Raw genomic sequence first — 15,153 nt, 5'->3', positions numbered from 1 at the left:
TGGCAACCACTCCAGCTTGGCTTTTGCGCCCAGGACCCACCAGTGCGCATACATTTAAAGCGCCTGCTCCTACTCCAGCGGGGAAGGCAGAAGCCCGTGAGGAGTGAGTTCTGTGCGGTTGGGAGGCCATCCATGCTGCCGGGGAAACGCGTAGATCGGCTTTAGAGGATGGGGTCCTGGTGAAGGCGGTGAGCAGAGTAGGCCTGACGGACAAGTCAGTGGAAGGAGAGGGCGTGAGTCCTGTCAGCGCTCGGGGAAGCGCCTTCCAGCAGCGGGATGAGCCACCGCTGCAAAGGCCCGACCTGGGGACATTCCTGGCATGTTTGAAAATGGAGGCGGCCACCGGCTGGTGTGGCTCAGTCGGTTGAGCATCGTCTTATGCACCAAGTGGTCACCTGTTCAATTCCCAGTCAGGGCACATGCCTGCGTTGTTGCTCCATTGGGCGGGGGGCGGGGGGGGGGGGGAGGGCGGGGGACCAGCCTGGATGTTTCTCTCTCTCCCTCTCTCTTCCTCTCTCTCTAAAATCAATGGAAACACATTTAATAATAAAAAAAAGATAAGAAAATGGAGGTGGCTATTGTACCCAGACTGGAGTGCAGGAGAAGCAATAGGCTCTTGGCAAGACTTTGACTTTTACACCCAGAAAGAAGGGCGGAAACAATGAGATACCACCACACACCTATCAGATGGTTATCGCCAAGGAGTCAAACAAGTGCAGGCGAGGATGGGGGAAAGGCAACGCTGACGCGTTGTTGTGGGATTACAAATGGGTGCCGCCACTATGAAAGCAGTGTCTGTCCCAGTTATGTATGGGTGCCTAACAAACCACCCCAGACCTTCCCGGCTTACAGCAACGATTTACTTCCTCGTGGTTCTGCAATCCAGATTGGGCTCAGCTGGTTGGTTCTGCTGCTGGCTGGTGTGGTCAGCTGTCTGAATTTGTCACTAATTCCTTTACTCTTTGTCAGCGTGCGATGCTCCACCCAAATGGTCCTGTGACTTGGTTTTGATGCACTGACCGTCATAGAACATTCTGGGACTCAGAGCCCAGGACCGAGGACGGGCAGCTTCGCCTTCCTCCACCTTGGTGACATGCCGCCAGGTCATCAGTCTCACCATCTGGAGACCATCATGCTGTGCAAACCCCAAACCAGCCATGGGGAGGGGCCTCACGGAAGACACCTGACCAGTATGGCACCTGACCACACTGGGCTCCCCCAGCCACCCCAGGTGAGGCATCACACATGTATGTCTGTTTGGCTCAGTGGCTAGAGCGTCAGCCTGCAGACTGAAGGGTCCTGGGTTTCATTCTGGTCAAGGGCACATGCCTGGGTTGTGGGCTCCATTCCCAGTGGGGGGCGGGGGCGTGCAGGAGGCAGATGATCCATGATTCTCTCTCATCATTGATGTTTCTGCCTCCCTCTCCCTTCCTTTCTGAAATCAATAAAAAAACTTTTTTTTTTTTTTTTTTAAGAAAAGGGATGTCTTGGATGTTCCATTCTCAGCAGATACCGCACAGAACAGAAGAGCCTCCAGCTGAGGGCAGCCTCATTGTCACAATAAGTAATCAATTGGGGTAGTTTGTTCTGCAACAGTAGCTAGCGGACACAGCCGGGGCCCCTCAGCCACAGTCCCTGGGTGTGATTGAGGCAAGAAGTCTGAGCCAGTGGCACTCAGGCGTCCAGGCAATCTCTCTCTCTCCCTCTCCCTCTCCCCCTCTTCCTCTCTCTCTCTCTCTCTCTCTCAGGTTTCCCCAGCAGGTAAGCAGGCATTGTTACGTGGCAGCTCCCACACCCACGGGGACGAGATGAACATCTGCCAGGCCTCCTGAGCCCCTGCAGCTGGTGTGGCATCGCCTCTCACAGCACCACCAGTCACAGCACGCCAGGGGCCAGCCCCGCTTCCATGGTGGGGTGGAGCCCACCTTGTGATGGGAGAAAAGCGCTCGCACGTGGAGAAGGGATGGGAGGAGGGCTTGGCAGACATCTCTGAGAAAAACTAACCAAGCCATTGGAGGGAGCCGCTGGAGTTCCGGGCAGAGCTGTGGGAAGGAGAGACGGGTTGATGGTGTTGTGTTCTTACTTAAGCTGCTGCGACATCTGGGGGTCCTGCTGCCTTGGGGGGGACCGCCTCCCAGAGCGAATTCCTAGAGACCGCAAGCAGCTTCCTGGGACCACACCTTTCACATGCAAACCAGCCAATCCAGAGCCCCGTCTCCCACCCACCTCCTTTATCTCACTCACTCACCACCCCAGAATCTCTCTGCCTCCCTCCCCACAGGGCCAGGGACTGGACACTGGAGACCACCCCCATGGACCGAGCCCGCTGAGCTTACTCACAGCCTCCACTGCCTCACCCACTCCTTCCCAAAGAAAACTCAAGGGCTCGGGGCCGAGCCACCCTGGCATTTCCCCTCCTCTTTTGCAAGCACAAAAGTCTTCTTGCAAGCGAGCAGTCTTCTCGTCTGCCACCTCACTCAATTAAAACAAATCCTGGGTACATTTTATTTGGGTACATATTGATTTCAGAGAGGAAGGGAGAGGGGGAGAGAGAAACATCCATGATGAGAGAGAATCATGGATTGGCTGCCTCCTGCACGCCCCACAGTGGGGATGGAGCCTGCCACCTGGGCATGTGCCCTGATGGGGAATTGTACCGTGACCTCCTGGTTCATAGGTCCATGCTCAACCACTGAGCCACACCGGCCGGGCAAAGCCTTTAAGGTGACAGGGGAATGGTCTAGAAGTGGCCACAGTGGTCAGAAGGGCACCCAAAGGCACGGGAGGTGTGTGAAATAAACACCCACCTGGAGAGGTCCCAGGGAAGCCGGTGCCAGGAGAGCGAGAGGAAGGGCTGTTGAGAGAAAGGGGTCAGGACGTGGGTGCGGACGGCGGGTGTGAGGGCCCGGGAGCAGTCTCCCCGCACAGGGGATGGGTGGGCACTGGAGTCGGAATAAAGGCTATGGGGGTCCAGCTGTGGGGGACAGAGGGTGACCTGAGATAAAAACCACCCACTTTCTCTCCTCATTCATCCCATCTCAGCAGCAGCCAACACACCCTCTCCTCCCGCCTTGTTGACTTCTGCAGTGAGTGGCATTCCGGGATGCCCACAATCCTCTTCCCCTGGGCACCCTGAGCTCGCTCTGGAACCCCCAGGCTCTAGGAAGCCAGGCCGGTCTGGCGTTGCCTGCCTACCCCCCACCCCAAGTACTCCCAGCGCCCCCTTTCCTCACCTGGCCCAGCAGGACCTTGCGGAACAGGAAGTCCCTCCCCTTTCGCTGGAGGGCTAGATTAGGGTTCTGTGGGTTTCACCCCAAACTCTAATGGGAGTTACCATCTACACACGAGCACGTAACAAATCTTTAGCCCTTCGTGTCCCCCAACCTCAGGCGAAGAAGTGCCCAGTGGGCGTCTCAGACTCTGCGGGTCATGAATGTCTCCCGCACCCCATGAATGTCTCCCGCACCCCAAACAACTTATATCTAGGCCCGTTTTCTCCCTCAGAAAATGCCACCGCGTTAACCCAGCGGACCTCGACGCCCTCCTCCAGGCACCCCCAGATTTAACGGGCAGGGGCGCCCACTGCCGCTCTCTGAGCTGGCACGGCCTTCTGTCTCCTGGGCTCCTCCGTCTCCCGCGTGCACGCCCCCCCCCCGGCCCCCCGCCCCCCGCTACTTCACTCTCCACCTCGCCTTTGAGAGGTGATACATCAGAGCATGTCCCTCAGCGCCCTGGAGTCACGCACATCCCGCGCCCCCTCCACGCCAGCCCCGCACCCACGTACTCAGGGCCGGTTCCGCGGGCAGGCAGCTCCCGGGACCCCACCCTGAGCCCCAGGACCGCCGCGCGCTTCCAGCGCACGCACACCCGCCGCCAGCGCTCCTTCCGCGGAGGACGCGCGGGGCTCGGAGAGGGACCCTTCCCAGCAAGCAGGCCCCGACCCTGCACCGCCCCAGCCCGAGCCACGGCCCCGCCTCCTCGGGAGGTGAGCCGGCCACTCTCCCGGGGCAGCAGGAGACCCGGCCGGACCTCGACCCTGCGGCCCGGAGGCCGGGCCGCGCGCAGACCAGCGGGGCCGCGCGCAGACCAGCGGGGATGCGGACCCGGCCAGGAAAAACCCAGCGGACGAGGGGCGTGGCCGGTTTGGGGGCGGGTCAGGGAGAGGGCGTGGCAGGGGCGGGACCTGGAGGCGGGCCTGGAGGCGTGGCTGAGACGGGGGGCGGGCTCGCGAGCGTAAGGCGTGGTCGAGGGCGTGTCCCCACCGAGGGGGCGGGGATATGGGTGTGGTCACATAAGGGGACTGGTCGGAGGGGGCGTGGTCTTGCCTGCGGCGTGTCCGGATTGGAGGAAGGACCGACGGGGCGGGGTCGAGGGTGAGTCGGACCGGTGTGGTGCTCAGAGCAGAGCCGGCCAGCAAGCGGGCGGGGGCAGCAGCGAGCGACCGTCCGGCCGGGCCCGCGGGCGGCATGGGGCGGGTGCAGCTCTTCGAGATCCGCCTGAGCCACGGCCGCATCGTCTACAGCCCCGGGGAGCCGCTGGCAGGGACCGTGCACGTGTGCCTGGGGGCGCCTCTGCCCTTCCGAGGTGGGCGCGGGTCGCCTTGGGGCGGGCCGGGCGGGGTGGGTTCAGGTGGCTGCGCTCGCTCCTGGGGCTGGGCCGGGACTCCCGGAAGCGCTGCCGATGTCGCTGAGTCTGGGCCACCCCCTTCTCCCCTAGCACGGCCCGGGGCCCGTATGGGCGCCACTCGGGTGCCCCGGGTGCTGGGAGTGTTGGGTGGGAGGCGGGCGGCGTTCGGGGCAGAGCAGGGAGGCCTGGGTGGCCCAGTCTTCCGCTTCTGCCCTTCCTGTCCTCTGCGACCGGGTGAAGGCTGGGAGCCTGTCCACTTTGGCAGAGCCCACTGGGACCTGGACACAGGCAAGCCTCCAACCCTCCCTGCCAGGGCTCCAGGGTCCACTCTGCCCAGCACCTGCTGGGCCCTTACTGGGAGGCTGGGCTTTCTCTCCCACACCCCCGGCTCCTGGTGCAGACAGTCCCACTGCCGAGTCTGCGGGTTCCCAGCTGGACCCACGGGCCACCCGGGCACCTGCTTACATCCAGTCTAAGCTTGTACTTGTGGACAGGGGTGTCTTGCTCACCCATGGGTGCCCAGGCTCCCAGCCCCACTGGCATCTGGGAGGTGAACCTGAGCCCTCCTGGCCTGTCCCCCTGCTGGTGCACACACCTGGGGCTTTGGGATCAGGTTGCCACAGCTGCCCTCCCCAGCACCCTCCACAGGTGCCGGCCTCTCCTGTCCGAGGTGTCCACAGGGACCTGGGTGGGTTCTCAGGGCTCGACCCTCAGGGTGGGGGCGGGGGATCCCTGGCTCTGAGCACAAGGTTGTGCGGTGTGTCCCTGCTGGGGTGCTCCTCCACCCTTGGGTGCTCAGCCAGACCCCTGTGTGGCTGGCAGCTCAGCACTTCTGGTCCCCACTGAAGACTGAGAGCCCCCCTGGGCAGCCACTGCCTCCATCCTGGACAGGCCTCACCTGCCCCCTCACGCCACAGTGAGAGGCCGCGGGGGTCTGAGAAGCTGGTATAAGTAGCCTGCTCACCTCTCGCTAGGGGTTCGGCCTGTGGAGTCTCCTCCCCATGAGACTGTCACCTCCTTTCTCGTCTCCCCAGTGGGAGTTTGGGGTTTGGGTGGGAGTGTGTGTGGCAGGGGCACAGTAGGGACCATGCGGTTCTTCCCTGGGGCACAAGCCAGAGGCGAGAAGTGCCATGGGGCCAGCTTCCTGGCGGGAGGGAGGGTGCTGTGCAGGGCCCCAGGCAGGAGGGGCAGCCTCGCCCCTGGGGCAACCGAGCCCCTGCACCACGCTCATCACCTGGCTTGTCCACCTGTCACCCTCCTGTAGCCGGGGCCCAGGGAGCAGCTGTTGGTGACCACAGTGGAGGGATGGCCTGAGCTGTGGGGGACTGGTCTGGCCTGGACAGCCCCCCCGGCCTTCGTGTGGCGGGTGGGCTGTGGGTGCGTGGACAGCTGCCACAGAAGGCCGGGGGAGCCCCGCTGGTGGTCCCACCTGTACAAGTGCGAGCCTCAGAGCGGGAGAGGGAATGGTGGGGGGTGGGCAGGGGAGCAGGTGGGTTTGGTCAGGTGACCCTGGGAGCAGAGGGAGTGTGGGCGCTGTAGCTGCGCTGGGCTTCCTCCCAGCCCGGCCTGGGTCGGGGAAGGGAAGGTCGGGCTCTTTTTCCTTCTTTTATTCAAATGATACTTGTTGAACCCTTGCTGCCAGCCAGTGATGCAATGGGAGATCTCCATCCCCAGGAAGGGACATGGAGAAGGATAGCAGCCAGCCCCCAGCCCCATCCCCATCATCGGGAAAGACATGGAGAAGGACAGCCCCCAGCCCCACCGGCTCACTGAGCTCTTGTCATGGGTCTGACACCTCCCTCCCCACTTCCAATGGTCCGACTCTGTGAATTCTCATAGCAGCCCTGGGAGGTGGGCGCTGTCATCCTCGTGTGACAGACCTGGAGCCAGGACAGAGAGAAGTGGCTCATGGGCTAGAGGCAGGGAAAGAAAAGATGATTTAAAAAATATATATATATTTGATATATTTTTATTGCTTTCAGAGAGGAAGGAAGAGGGAGAGATAGAAAGATCCATGATGAGAGAGAATTACTGATCGGTTGCCTCCTGCAAGTCCCCCACAACCCCGGGCAGGTGCCCTTGACCAGAATTGAACCCGGGACCTTTCAGTTCGCAGGCCGCTGCTCTATCCACTGAGCCAAACAGGTAGGGCAAGGCTAATATATTTTTATTGATTTCAGAGAGGAAGGGAGAGGAAGAGAGAGATAGAAACATCAGTGATGATAGAACCATTGATCGGCTGCCTCCTGCACGCCCCTCACTTGGGATCGAGCCCGCAACCCAGGCATGTGCCCTGACCAGGAATTGAACCCTGACCTCCTGGTTCATGGGTTGACACTCAACCACTGAGCTGCCCCAGCGGGGCCCCGTGATGATTTTCCTTAGAGAACTGGAGCAGCCCCAAACATCCAAACAGGGGTACCCGCCAGTTCAGTGCCGCCGTCTGTTATACATCCAAGCACTGGTACAACTGAGCGTTCCACACCTGGACGGCGCAGCCCTGCTCAGTGCTGGGAGCACACCTGCCCCGCCTGCGTCTGCGCAGTGGGCGCTGCTGGTGCGATGCCCGTGCTCTCCTCCAGGGGGCAGGACGGCGCGCTGTGTGTGTCCATCCCTCTGCTCCATCCTCTGGGAGAAGGGGGTGGAAGGAACAGGATGGTTTCCTCCGGAACAGCGACTGGCCTCCCTCATGCAGTCAGGGTCCCGAAGGGCGCCCGTGTGTGTGCAGAAGGGGCTCTTTGCTGGGCATTGGGCAGGCCGCAGCGCTTGGGCCCTCGGGGGTAACCAAGGTTCACTTTGATACCGGTTCTTTTTCTGGGGTGCGGTGCCCCCACAGCTCTTCACCTGAACTCTGGGGTGCAGGCCAAGCCGGGGGAAGGTCTCAGCCACCTTGCCCGGGGACTGCGCCTCAATTGTTGGCGTTACGAGCTGTGGTGCTTGGGGCTCCTGGGTAGATAGTGTGAGATTCTGAGAGCTGCTGGGTCCCTGGTCCGTGCCATCCTGCCTGGCACCTCGGCCTACATCTGGTTACTCCAAGGCGTCTGTTTCCCACCTCAACACAGTTGCCAACTGAAGGTTACAACAGTGAGTGGACGCCTGTGCCTCTTGTCTGCTACTATGCAAACCCTAAGTAACAAGTCACCCATGAGCTAAGTGGTGTTAGCTACCGTCGTGGGTCGGGGGGATTTGGACAGAGATGGGCAGATCGATCCTTCAGCTCCGTGCGCCATCCACTGGGGTCACTTGGCAGTGCCCGGCGGGCACCGGGGCCGTCTGGGGACCGCTGCATCCCTCGGGCATACTCTGTTGACCCCAGCATCCCCAGGGCAGCGGGACCAAGTGGGGCCACGCCCTGTCCACGGGAGGGTTCAAGCTGGGCGGCTTTTCCCTGGGTCCGCCACCCTGCCCTCTGCCTGCCTGGCCGCTCCTGGGCTGTGAGGGTCGGCAGGAGCCCTGCTGCCCCAGATTTCAGGGTGGGGACACTTCCAGGCCTGGACCCAGGAGGGCTCGGCTGACGGAGCGAGGATTAGAAAGCAGGCTGAGGTCCCAGAGGGGAGACGGGACGGCACAGAGGCCGAAGGCTGGTCGCTGGCCGTGCCGATGGGGGCGGGGGAGAGCCAGGGTCCCGAAGGAGCTGTGTGCTGAGGGTGACCCACAGGAAGTCTGTCCGCAGGCGGGCCAGCCTGGGGATACGTGGACACGGCTGGCCTGGCTGACCCCTGGCCCAGGCCCCGGGCACACCGGGCGGGCTCTGTCAATCAGGTGTCAGACTCTGCGTCACCTTCCCCTCACCTGACATGGAGTCAGGGAAGGGCGAGGGACTGCCCGGAGATGCCGAGGTCTTTGACCTTGACTCAGCCCTGCGTGAGAGGAGGGTGGGGCCGCAGGGCCACCTGCCGGTCAGCTTCTGCCCCTCTACCTGCTCGGTGCCTCTGCCCCTCTCGGGCTCAGAGCATAGGTGTTGGGCTGAGACATCCGACTTCCTCACCACGGAACCGTGGCTGCCACGGGTTCCTGGTCCGGGTGCTTCCGCTGGGGAGTAGGGGAGGGGACCGGCCGCTGTGAATGCGGGGCAGCGCTGGCCCAGGAAGTCAGGGCCGCCGCACCCGCCATTGTGTGCCTTCTCTGCCCAGGCGGGTCTGACCACATTCCTGCAGTGTGAGGCCGGCCGCTGGCTCCCTGGAGCGCGCAGGGTGCTTCCCTGTCTAACTGACTCGCCTGTGAGAGCGTGAAGGCCGGGTCAGCGGTCACCAGCCCCACGGGCCTCTGTTCCGCATTCATGTCCCACGCATCCCCTCTGGGAGCCGGGTGCTCACAGGCTGGTGGGCCCAGGCGTGTCCTCTGGCTGATCCTGGGGGCAGCAGCACAGGTGTCCCTTGCGCCTCACCACCCTGGCGCCCTGTGAGCACCCCCAGCTGGGGGAGGGGCAGGAGCTGTCTTCTAAAAGGCGGCAAACCTTTGCTGGCTTCTCAGGCCCCACCTGGGGTGGGGGTGGGGCTGCCAGCCCTGTTTGAATGCCTGTGCTGGGGGCAGGGAGGGGCCAGGCCGGCGGCGGCTGGGCTCACCCCGTCCCCCTTCTTGCAGCGATTCGGGTGAGCTGCACAGGCTCCTGCAGGGTCTCCACCAAGGCCAACGACACAGCGTGGGTGACGGAGGAGGGCTACGTCAACAGTGCTCTGTCGCTGGCTGACAAAGGTGCGTCCGCCTGGGAGCCTGTCTGTCCATCCCCCTTTCCATCTGCCTCTGGGAACCCCGTACAGGCCCACTTCCTGCAGGGCTGTGCACCCTGATGGGTCTCTCTCCCTGGCAGGCTCTGGGCTGGGCTGCTGACGGGGCAGCTTCTCCTGGATGTGGGCGGCTCCAGCCTCCGGGACAGCTCTGAGCCCCTGTAGTTTAAGCCAAGCTCTCGACCCCATCCTCTGCCCAGGCCTTGGCCCTGTGCTGCTGGGTGCAGGGCGCGGGGGCTGGGCACCCCAGCAGCCAGAGCGGTGCAAGCTGCTTGGCTGTGGTGCCTGCTTCTCTCCTGGGCCCTGTGGTGTCACCTGGGGCTCCGGAGGGCCCCGGCCCCACACCTCCCTGCTGTCTCCGCAGGGAGCCTGCCTACTGGAGAGCACAGCTTCCCCTTCCAGTTCCTGCTTCCTGGTGAGCGCCCAGCCTGACCAGGCCTGGCGGTGACAGTGGGTGGGGGAGAGGAGAGGGGGTCCAGTTGGGTGCCAGTCTGTGCTCTCTCTCCAGCCACGGCCCCCACGTCTTTCGAGGGCCCCTTTGGGAAGATCGTGTACCAGGTGCGGGCCACCATCGACACACCGCGTTTTTCCAAGGATCACCAGTGCAGCTGTGTGTTCTACATCTTGAGCCCTCTGAACCTGAACAGCATCCCAGACATCGAGGTGAGGGTGGGCTGGTGGCCCCCTGGGTCCACGGGGACCCCGCCTGCCCACACCACCAACGCTCTCCCCCCTCCCCCTCCCCCCAAGCAACCCAATGTGGCCTCCACCACCAAGAAGTTCTCCTACAAGCTGGTGAAGACGGGCAGCGTGGTGCTCACCGCCAGCACCGACCTCCGCGGCTACGTGGTGGGGCAGGTGCTGCGGCTGCAGGCCGACATTGATAACCAGTCGGGCAAGGACACCGGCCCGGTGGTGGCCAGTCTGCTGCAGGTCAGGGTCCCCATGGGAGGGTGGAGGGTATGTCGCTGGCCTGCCCCGTCTCACAGGCTGGCCCTTCCCTAGAAAGTGTCCTATAAGGCCAAACGCTGGATCTATGACGTGCGGGCCATCGCGGATGTGGAGGGTGCCGGAGTCAAGGCCTGGAGGCGGACGCAGTGGCAGGAGCAGATCCTGGTGCCCGCCCTGCCCCAGTCGGCCCTGCCGGGCTGCAATCTCATCCACGTAGACTACTACCTGCAGGTACTGGGGCTGGGGCGGCAGGGAGTGGGGGGTGGGGAGGGGGCCCGGTGTCTGGACCCTCACCACCCATCCCTCGCAGGTCTCCCTGAAGGTGCCCGAAGCCTCCGTGACCCTCCCGGTCTTCGTCGGCCATATCGCTGTGAACCCAGCCCCGCCAAGTCCGCAGCCAGGCCCCGGGCCGCCTCCTGGGGCTCAGTCCTTGGTGGTGCCCTCGGCCCCGCCCCAGGAGGAGGCTGAGGCTGAGGCTGAGGCCACGGCCGGCCAACCCCACTTGGCGGACCCTGTCTCCCTCCTCGCCAAGTGCCACTTGCAGCTGCGGCCACCTGCCGCCCTCGGTGCAGGGCCTGGCGCCCCCGAACCCCGTCCCCTGGGCGGCAGCCCCGCCTCCCGCCCTCTGCCCCCCACCTTGTGCATCTCCACAGGTGCCGCTGTGCCCTACTTCGCAGACGGGGCTGGAGGGCCGGTGCCCACCACCAGCACCTTGATCCTGCCCCCGGAGTACAGCTTGTGGGCCCACCCCTGCGGTGAGTGAGGGCCTGGGGCCGGGGCCGGAGGTGCACGGGCCCCACACTGACTTCTCTCTCCCCGCAGAGGCCCCGCCGTCCTATGAGCAGAGCTGCAGCAGTGCGGACCCCGGCCTGATCCCCGGGAGCTGACCCGCTCCGCCTTCTCCCCGCTGGCCGACCTCTGCCACGGGACCTTTGCGCCCGGCCTGACCCGGCCCTCTCAGGACTCGATGCGCCCGGCGGCCCCCGCGCACGTGGCCTCTCCCGGCCGAGGGCCGGCTGGACCGGACCCACACGGTGTCAATAAAGCATTGCATTTGTAGCGCCGGGCGCAGGCCGGCCTCTCGGGCGCCCTCCTGCGGCCGGACGTGCGCGGGCCCATCCTGGGGGCCCCTCCTCGGGCCCGCCCTCATCCCGCCCAGGCGAGGCCCCGCCCAACCCTCAACCCCGCCCCCAGGGCGCCAGCCTTTCTCGCCCCGCCCCTTCCGGGCACCTGGCCCTCTCGCCCCGCCCCTCCGGGACGCGCCCCTTCTCCTAGGTCCCTCCCTCCCTCCCGGGCGCGTTCCCCCGGCCCTGGGAGCTGGGTTTCCCGTGGAGCCCAGGCGTTAGTCCGGAGGCCACCGGTCCCTCCTGTACGCGCACCTTGGCTGGCCCGGCCGGCACCCACCCGTTCAGGCGGCGCCGTTCAGATCGGCGCCGGAGGAGGTCCCGCGGGGGCGAAGGGGCGGGTTTGCCCTTAGCTTCGGCCTCAAGTGTCACGTTGCTGCTGGAGCTACTGCCACGTCTGACAGGCCGCTGCTTGCCTCCATCCAAGTGGGAGCGCGGGCCTGCTCCTGCGGCCTGTGTTTCCAAGGGCTGTCACCTAGGACTCGAGGAGCCCGCGAGCGGAGCCAGGGTTTTCTAGAGATGTTTCCCCAGGGGCATCTGCTGACCTTCCCAGCCCTGCCCGCCTGCCAGTGGTCCTGGAACCAAGTTTGGGAAAACGGGCGGTGGGGTGAAGGCTTGGGTTCAGAGTCTGGCTCTGCCATATGGTGACGGGTGGCCACGGGTCTGCCACCTTAATCATAACAAACTCATGGGCCTAGGAAGGGACAGGTCGAGCCCCGATACCAAGTTGACTTCTTGAACATTTAGCAGTCCAGAGTGGGGATGTGGCCTGGTGATGTGGCTGTCATTCTCTGGTCCAGGTTCCACCCCTCACCCAGCTTTCTGGGCCTGCCCCCCTCCTGCTTTTGGGGGGACAGGCTGGTAGATGATCATTTTTGCACACATCCCGCTGGCCACCATTTGCTGTGGGAAATGTGCTCTTTATTGGGCAGCCATGCACCCGGCCAAATATTATTATTTGTAGGACAAGAAGCGGGTGGAAAAGCACAAAGTATACCACCAACAGGATAATCTAACATCTGCTAGAGGCTGTAGCCTCAGTCGAAAGGAAAGTCCGCATGGGTTCAAATCGCATCTCTGCCTCTAGACCAGTGGTTCTCTTCCTAATGCCGCGACCCTTTCATACAGTTCCTCATGTTGTGGTGACCCCCAATTTCATTGTGACAAATTGAACATAATTAAAGCATAGTGATTAATCACAAAAACAGTAATTATATATGTGTTTTCCGATGGTCGTAGGCGACCCCTGTGAAAGGGTCGTTCGAACTCCAAAGGGGTCGCGACCCACAGGTTGAGAACCGCTGCTCGAGATAGTTGCGTGGCCTTGAACACAGCTCCCTTGCTTTGCCTTGCACATTCACAGAATGTGGGCAAGAACAAGGACCTGTCCCTCCTGACCGACCTGATGGTTAGAGGTAACATCTCACCTGCAGAGCACGGCGCCTGACATGTTACCAGGGGTCCCGAGGACAGGGGCAGGCTGCCCTCATGGTCCCAAACAGGAGTGCAGCCTAATTCTGACAGTTCACTTCTTTTGGTATTTGCCTGGTAAAGGATTGTTCTTCATATCATTCACTGAACAAATGTTCATTCAAAAAATATATTTATTGATTTCAGAGAGGGAGAGGGATAGAAACATCAACGATGAGAATCATTGATTAGCTGCCTCCTGCACCCCCGACACTGGGGATTGAGCCCGAAACCCAGGCATATGTCCTGACTGGGAATCACCCTGTGACCTCCTGGTTCATCGGTCGACGCCGGCTGGGCCAAAGGCTCATTTTGAATCCCACATGCCAAGTATAGTTCTATATAGGGGAGTGGGTGGCCTGAGCCAGTGCTTCCAGGGCATGGAGCTTGGGGTGATCCGGAACGCTGCGCGGCTGGGGCACCCCCGCGTCAGGCATCTCCCTGAACAAGAACACCCCCAAACGGGGGCAACCCTCCCCAAGGGGACGTTCCTCACCCCACCCCCAGCCTTCCCAATGGGGACCCTGTCCCCGACCAGGGCACACCCTCCCTCACAGTACGACAGGCCGCCGCTGGCGCGCCCCGGGCGGAGCCCCTCTGAACGCAGACAACGCTCCCCAGGGGCCGGCCACCCAAATGGGGGCAAGTCTCCCCGGGGGGCAAGCCCCTCCCCCGCCCCGGGCGGCCTCCGCAGTCCCGACTCCATCCCTGGCAGGCGCACCCCCCCCCCCACAACCCGCACAGCCTCTACCCGCACCCCTTCCCGACCTGGCGCACCCCACCCAGGGCACCGCCCAGGGGCGCAGGGCAGGGCAGGGCCCGCCCGCCGAGAAGGCCCGCGAACACCGTGTCCGAGGTCAGAGGTCAGGGCCCTTCTCCGCCCCCGCCCGCCCGATGCAGAATCAGAGCGAGCTGGGGTTCGCGAAAAGACCGGGCCGCCGGCCGCCCCCGGGAAGGCGTCCCACTGGCCCCGCCCCCGGTCGGCCCGCGCGCCCCGTTTCCGGCTGACGCAGGCTCGCGCCGCGGACGCCACTGTCCGGGCCGCAGTGCGCAGGCGCGGGCGCGGGCGCAGGCGCAGACTAGCCGGGCGGCCCGCCCCGCCCTGGGCCGCGAGGCGCGGGCGGGGCGATGGCGCGCGGGAGGGGCGGGGCCACGCTCCGGGCCCGGGCCATGGCCGCCGCCGATGCCGAGGTGAGGAGCGGGGCCGACGGGCCGGCGGCGGGCGCGGGCGCGGCGGGCGGCGCGGGGCGGCGGGGGCGGAGGCGCCAAGCGGGGGCGCCGCGCGGGCGGGCGGGGGCGCCGCGCCGGGGACGGGCCCGCGCTTCCTCGCCGCCGCTGCGCCTCAGGCCGAGGCCGGGCCGAGGCCCCGGGCGTGCGGGCCGCGCTGCGCCGGGCGCGCTTTGTGCGGGCGCGGGCGGGGGCGGCGCGGCGGGGCGGGCGCGGCGCGGAGCGGGGCGGCCCGGCCGAGCCCGCGGGGCCGCGAGGACAGGAAGGAAAGTGGGGCGCGCCGGCCAACTTCGCGGTGCGGCCGGGCGAGCCTGTGCGCTCCGGGCGCCTCGCTGCGCCCCGCTGACCTTCCACTTTGTTCCGAATAGGACGGCCGCGTCTGTAACGAAAAGTTGGCGGCCGCGCTCCGCCCCGGACACGGCTGCCCGGCCCTGGCGGCTGTCAGCCCGGGAGTGCGCGACTCGGGTGGGTTCCTGAGCGAACCTCCGCCCGGCTCCGGACGGAGAAACTTGGCTTCTTTTGTTAACGCTCCCGGCCTCCCCCGTGACCGGGCCGAGGGCGGCGGCACGGGATCCCACTCCGGGTGGACCCCCGCTTGCCGCTGGAGCGAAGGGCGCCGCGCCGGCCCGCGGAGGGCGGGCGAGGTGCGATCCGGCCGCGGAGGGCGGGTTTGGGGAAGCGATGACCGTGCGGGTTTCTGGGCAGCCCCTCCAGGTGCCGTGAGAGCCGCGGGCTCTTCCGAAGGTCGGGGCGCCGGTCTGAGAGCCCAGCAGTGGACACGCTGCTCGTCCTCCCCTCGCGTCGTCGGGAGCCCGATGTTAGCGGGACGCGGGGCAGTTGTTGAACTCCACGCGGGGAGTGTGCCCCGCGCCCTGCAACTTTCAAGGAACGAAAGGTGCCTGCGATGCGGAAGGCGCGGCCAGGCTTGCGGGAGGGCAGCCCTGCGGGGCGGTGCGCAGGGAGCCGCTTGCCGAGCGCCCGCCGCGTCCCGGGCCCTGCGAGCTCGGGGAGCGCCCCGTCGGCGCTTT

The 15,153-nt window shown here is 64.7% G+C and overlaps 2 protein-coding genes across 3 annotated transcripts in view; both read left to right on the top strand.

Annotated features, from left to right (window-relative positions):
* The first annotated feature begins 4,403 nt into the window (after positions 1 to 4,403).
* On the top strand, positions 4,404 to 11,370 carry ARRDC1 (arrestin domain containing 1). The gene is made up of 8 exons (XM_081103751.1): positions 4,404 to 4,584; positions 9,211 to 9,321; positions 9,718 to 9,768; positions 9,862 to 10,016; positions 10,104 to 10,286; positions 10,359 to 10,535; positions 10,615 to 11,059; positions 11,127 to 11,370. Exons 1-8 carry the CDS (start codon positions 4,467 to 4,469, stop codon positions 11,189 to 11,191), a joined length of 1,305 nt encoding a protein of 434 aa, XP_080959877.1. The 5' UTR covers positions 4,404 to 4,466; the 3' UTR covers positions 11,192 to 11,370.
* Positions 11,371 to 14,026: 2,656 nt separating this feature from the next.
* EHMT1 (euchromatic histone lysine methyltransferase 1) overlaps positions 14,027 to 15,153 on the top strand; it is a gene marked incomplete at its 5' end in the record, with an annotated part of 75,382 nt that continues 74,255 nt past the window's right edge. For both annotated transcript variants that reach the window (XM_081104150.1, XM_081104149.1), the window contains one exon: positions 14,027 to 14,089. In XM_081104150.1, coding sequence (XP_080960276.1) covers positions 14,027 to 14,089 — 63 coding nt within the window. The remainder of the gene's footprint in view (positions 14,090 to 15,153) is intronic.

This window comes from Myotis nattereri (genome assembly GCF_964212035.1).
Source record: "Myotis nattereri genome assembly, chromosome: 12".
In the NCBI taxonomy this organism is placed as follows: Eukaryota; Metazoa; Chordata; class Mammalia; order Chiroptera; family Vespertilionidae; genus Myotis; species Myotis nattereri.
This window is presented reverse-complemented; position numbering and strand designations above follow the sequence as displayed.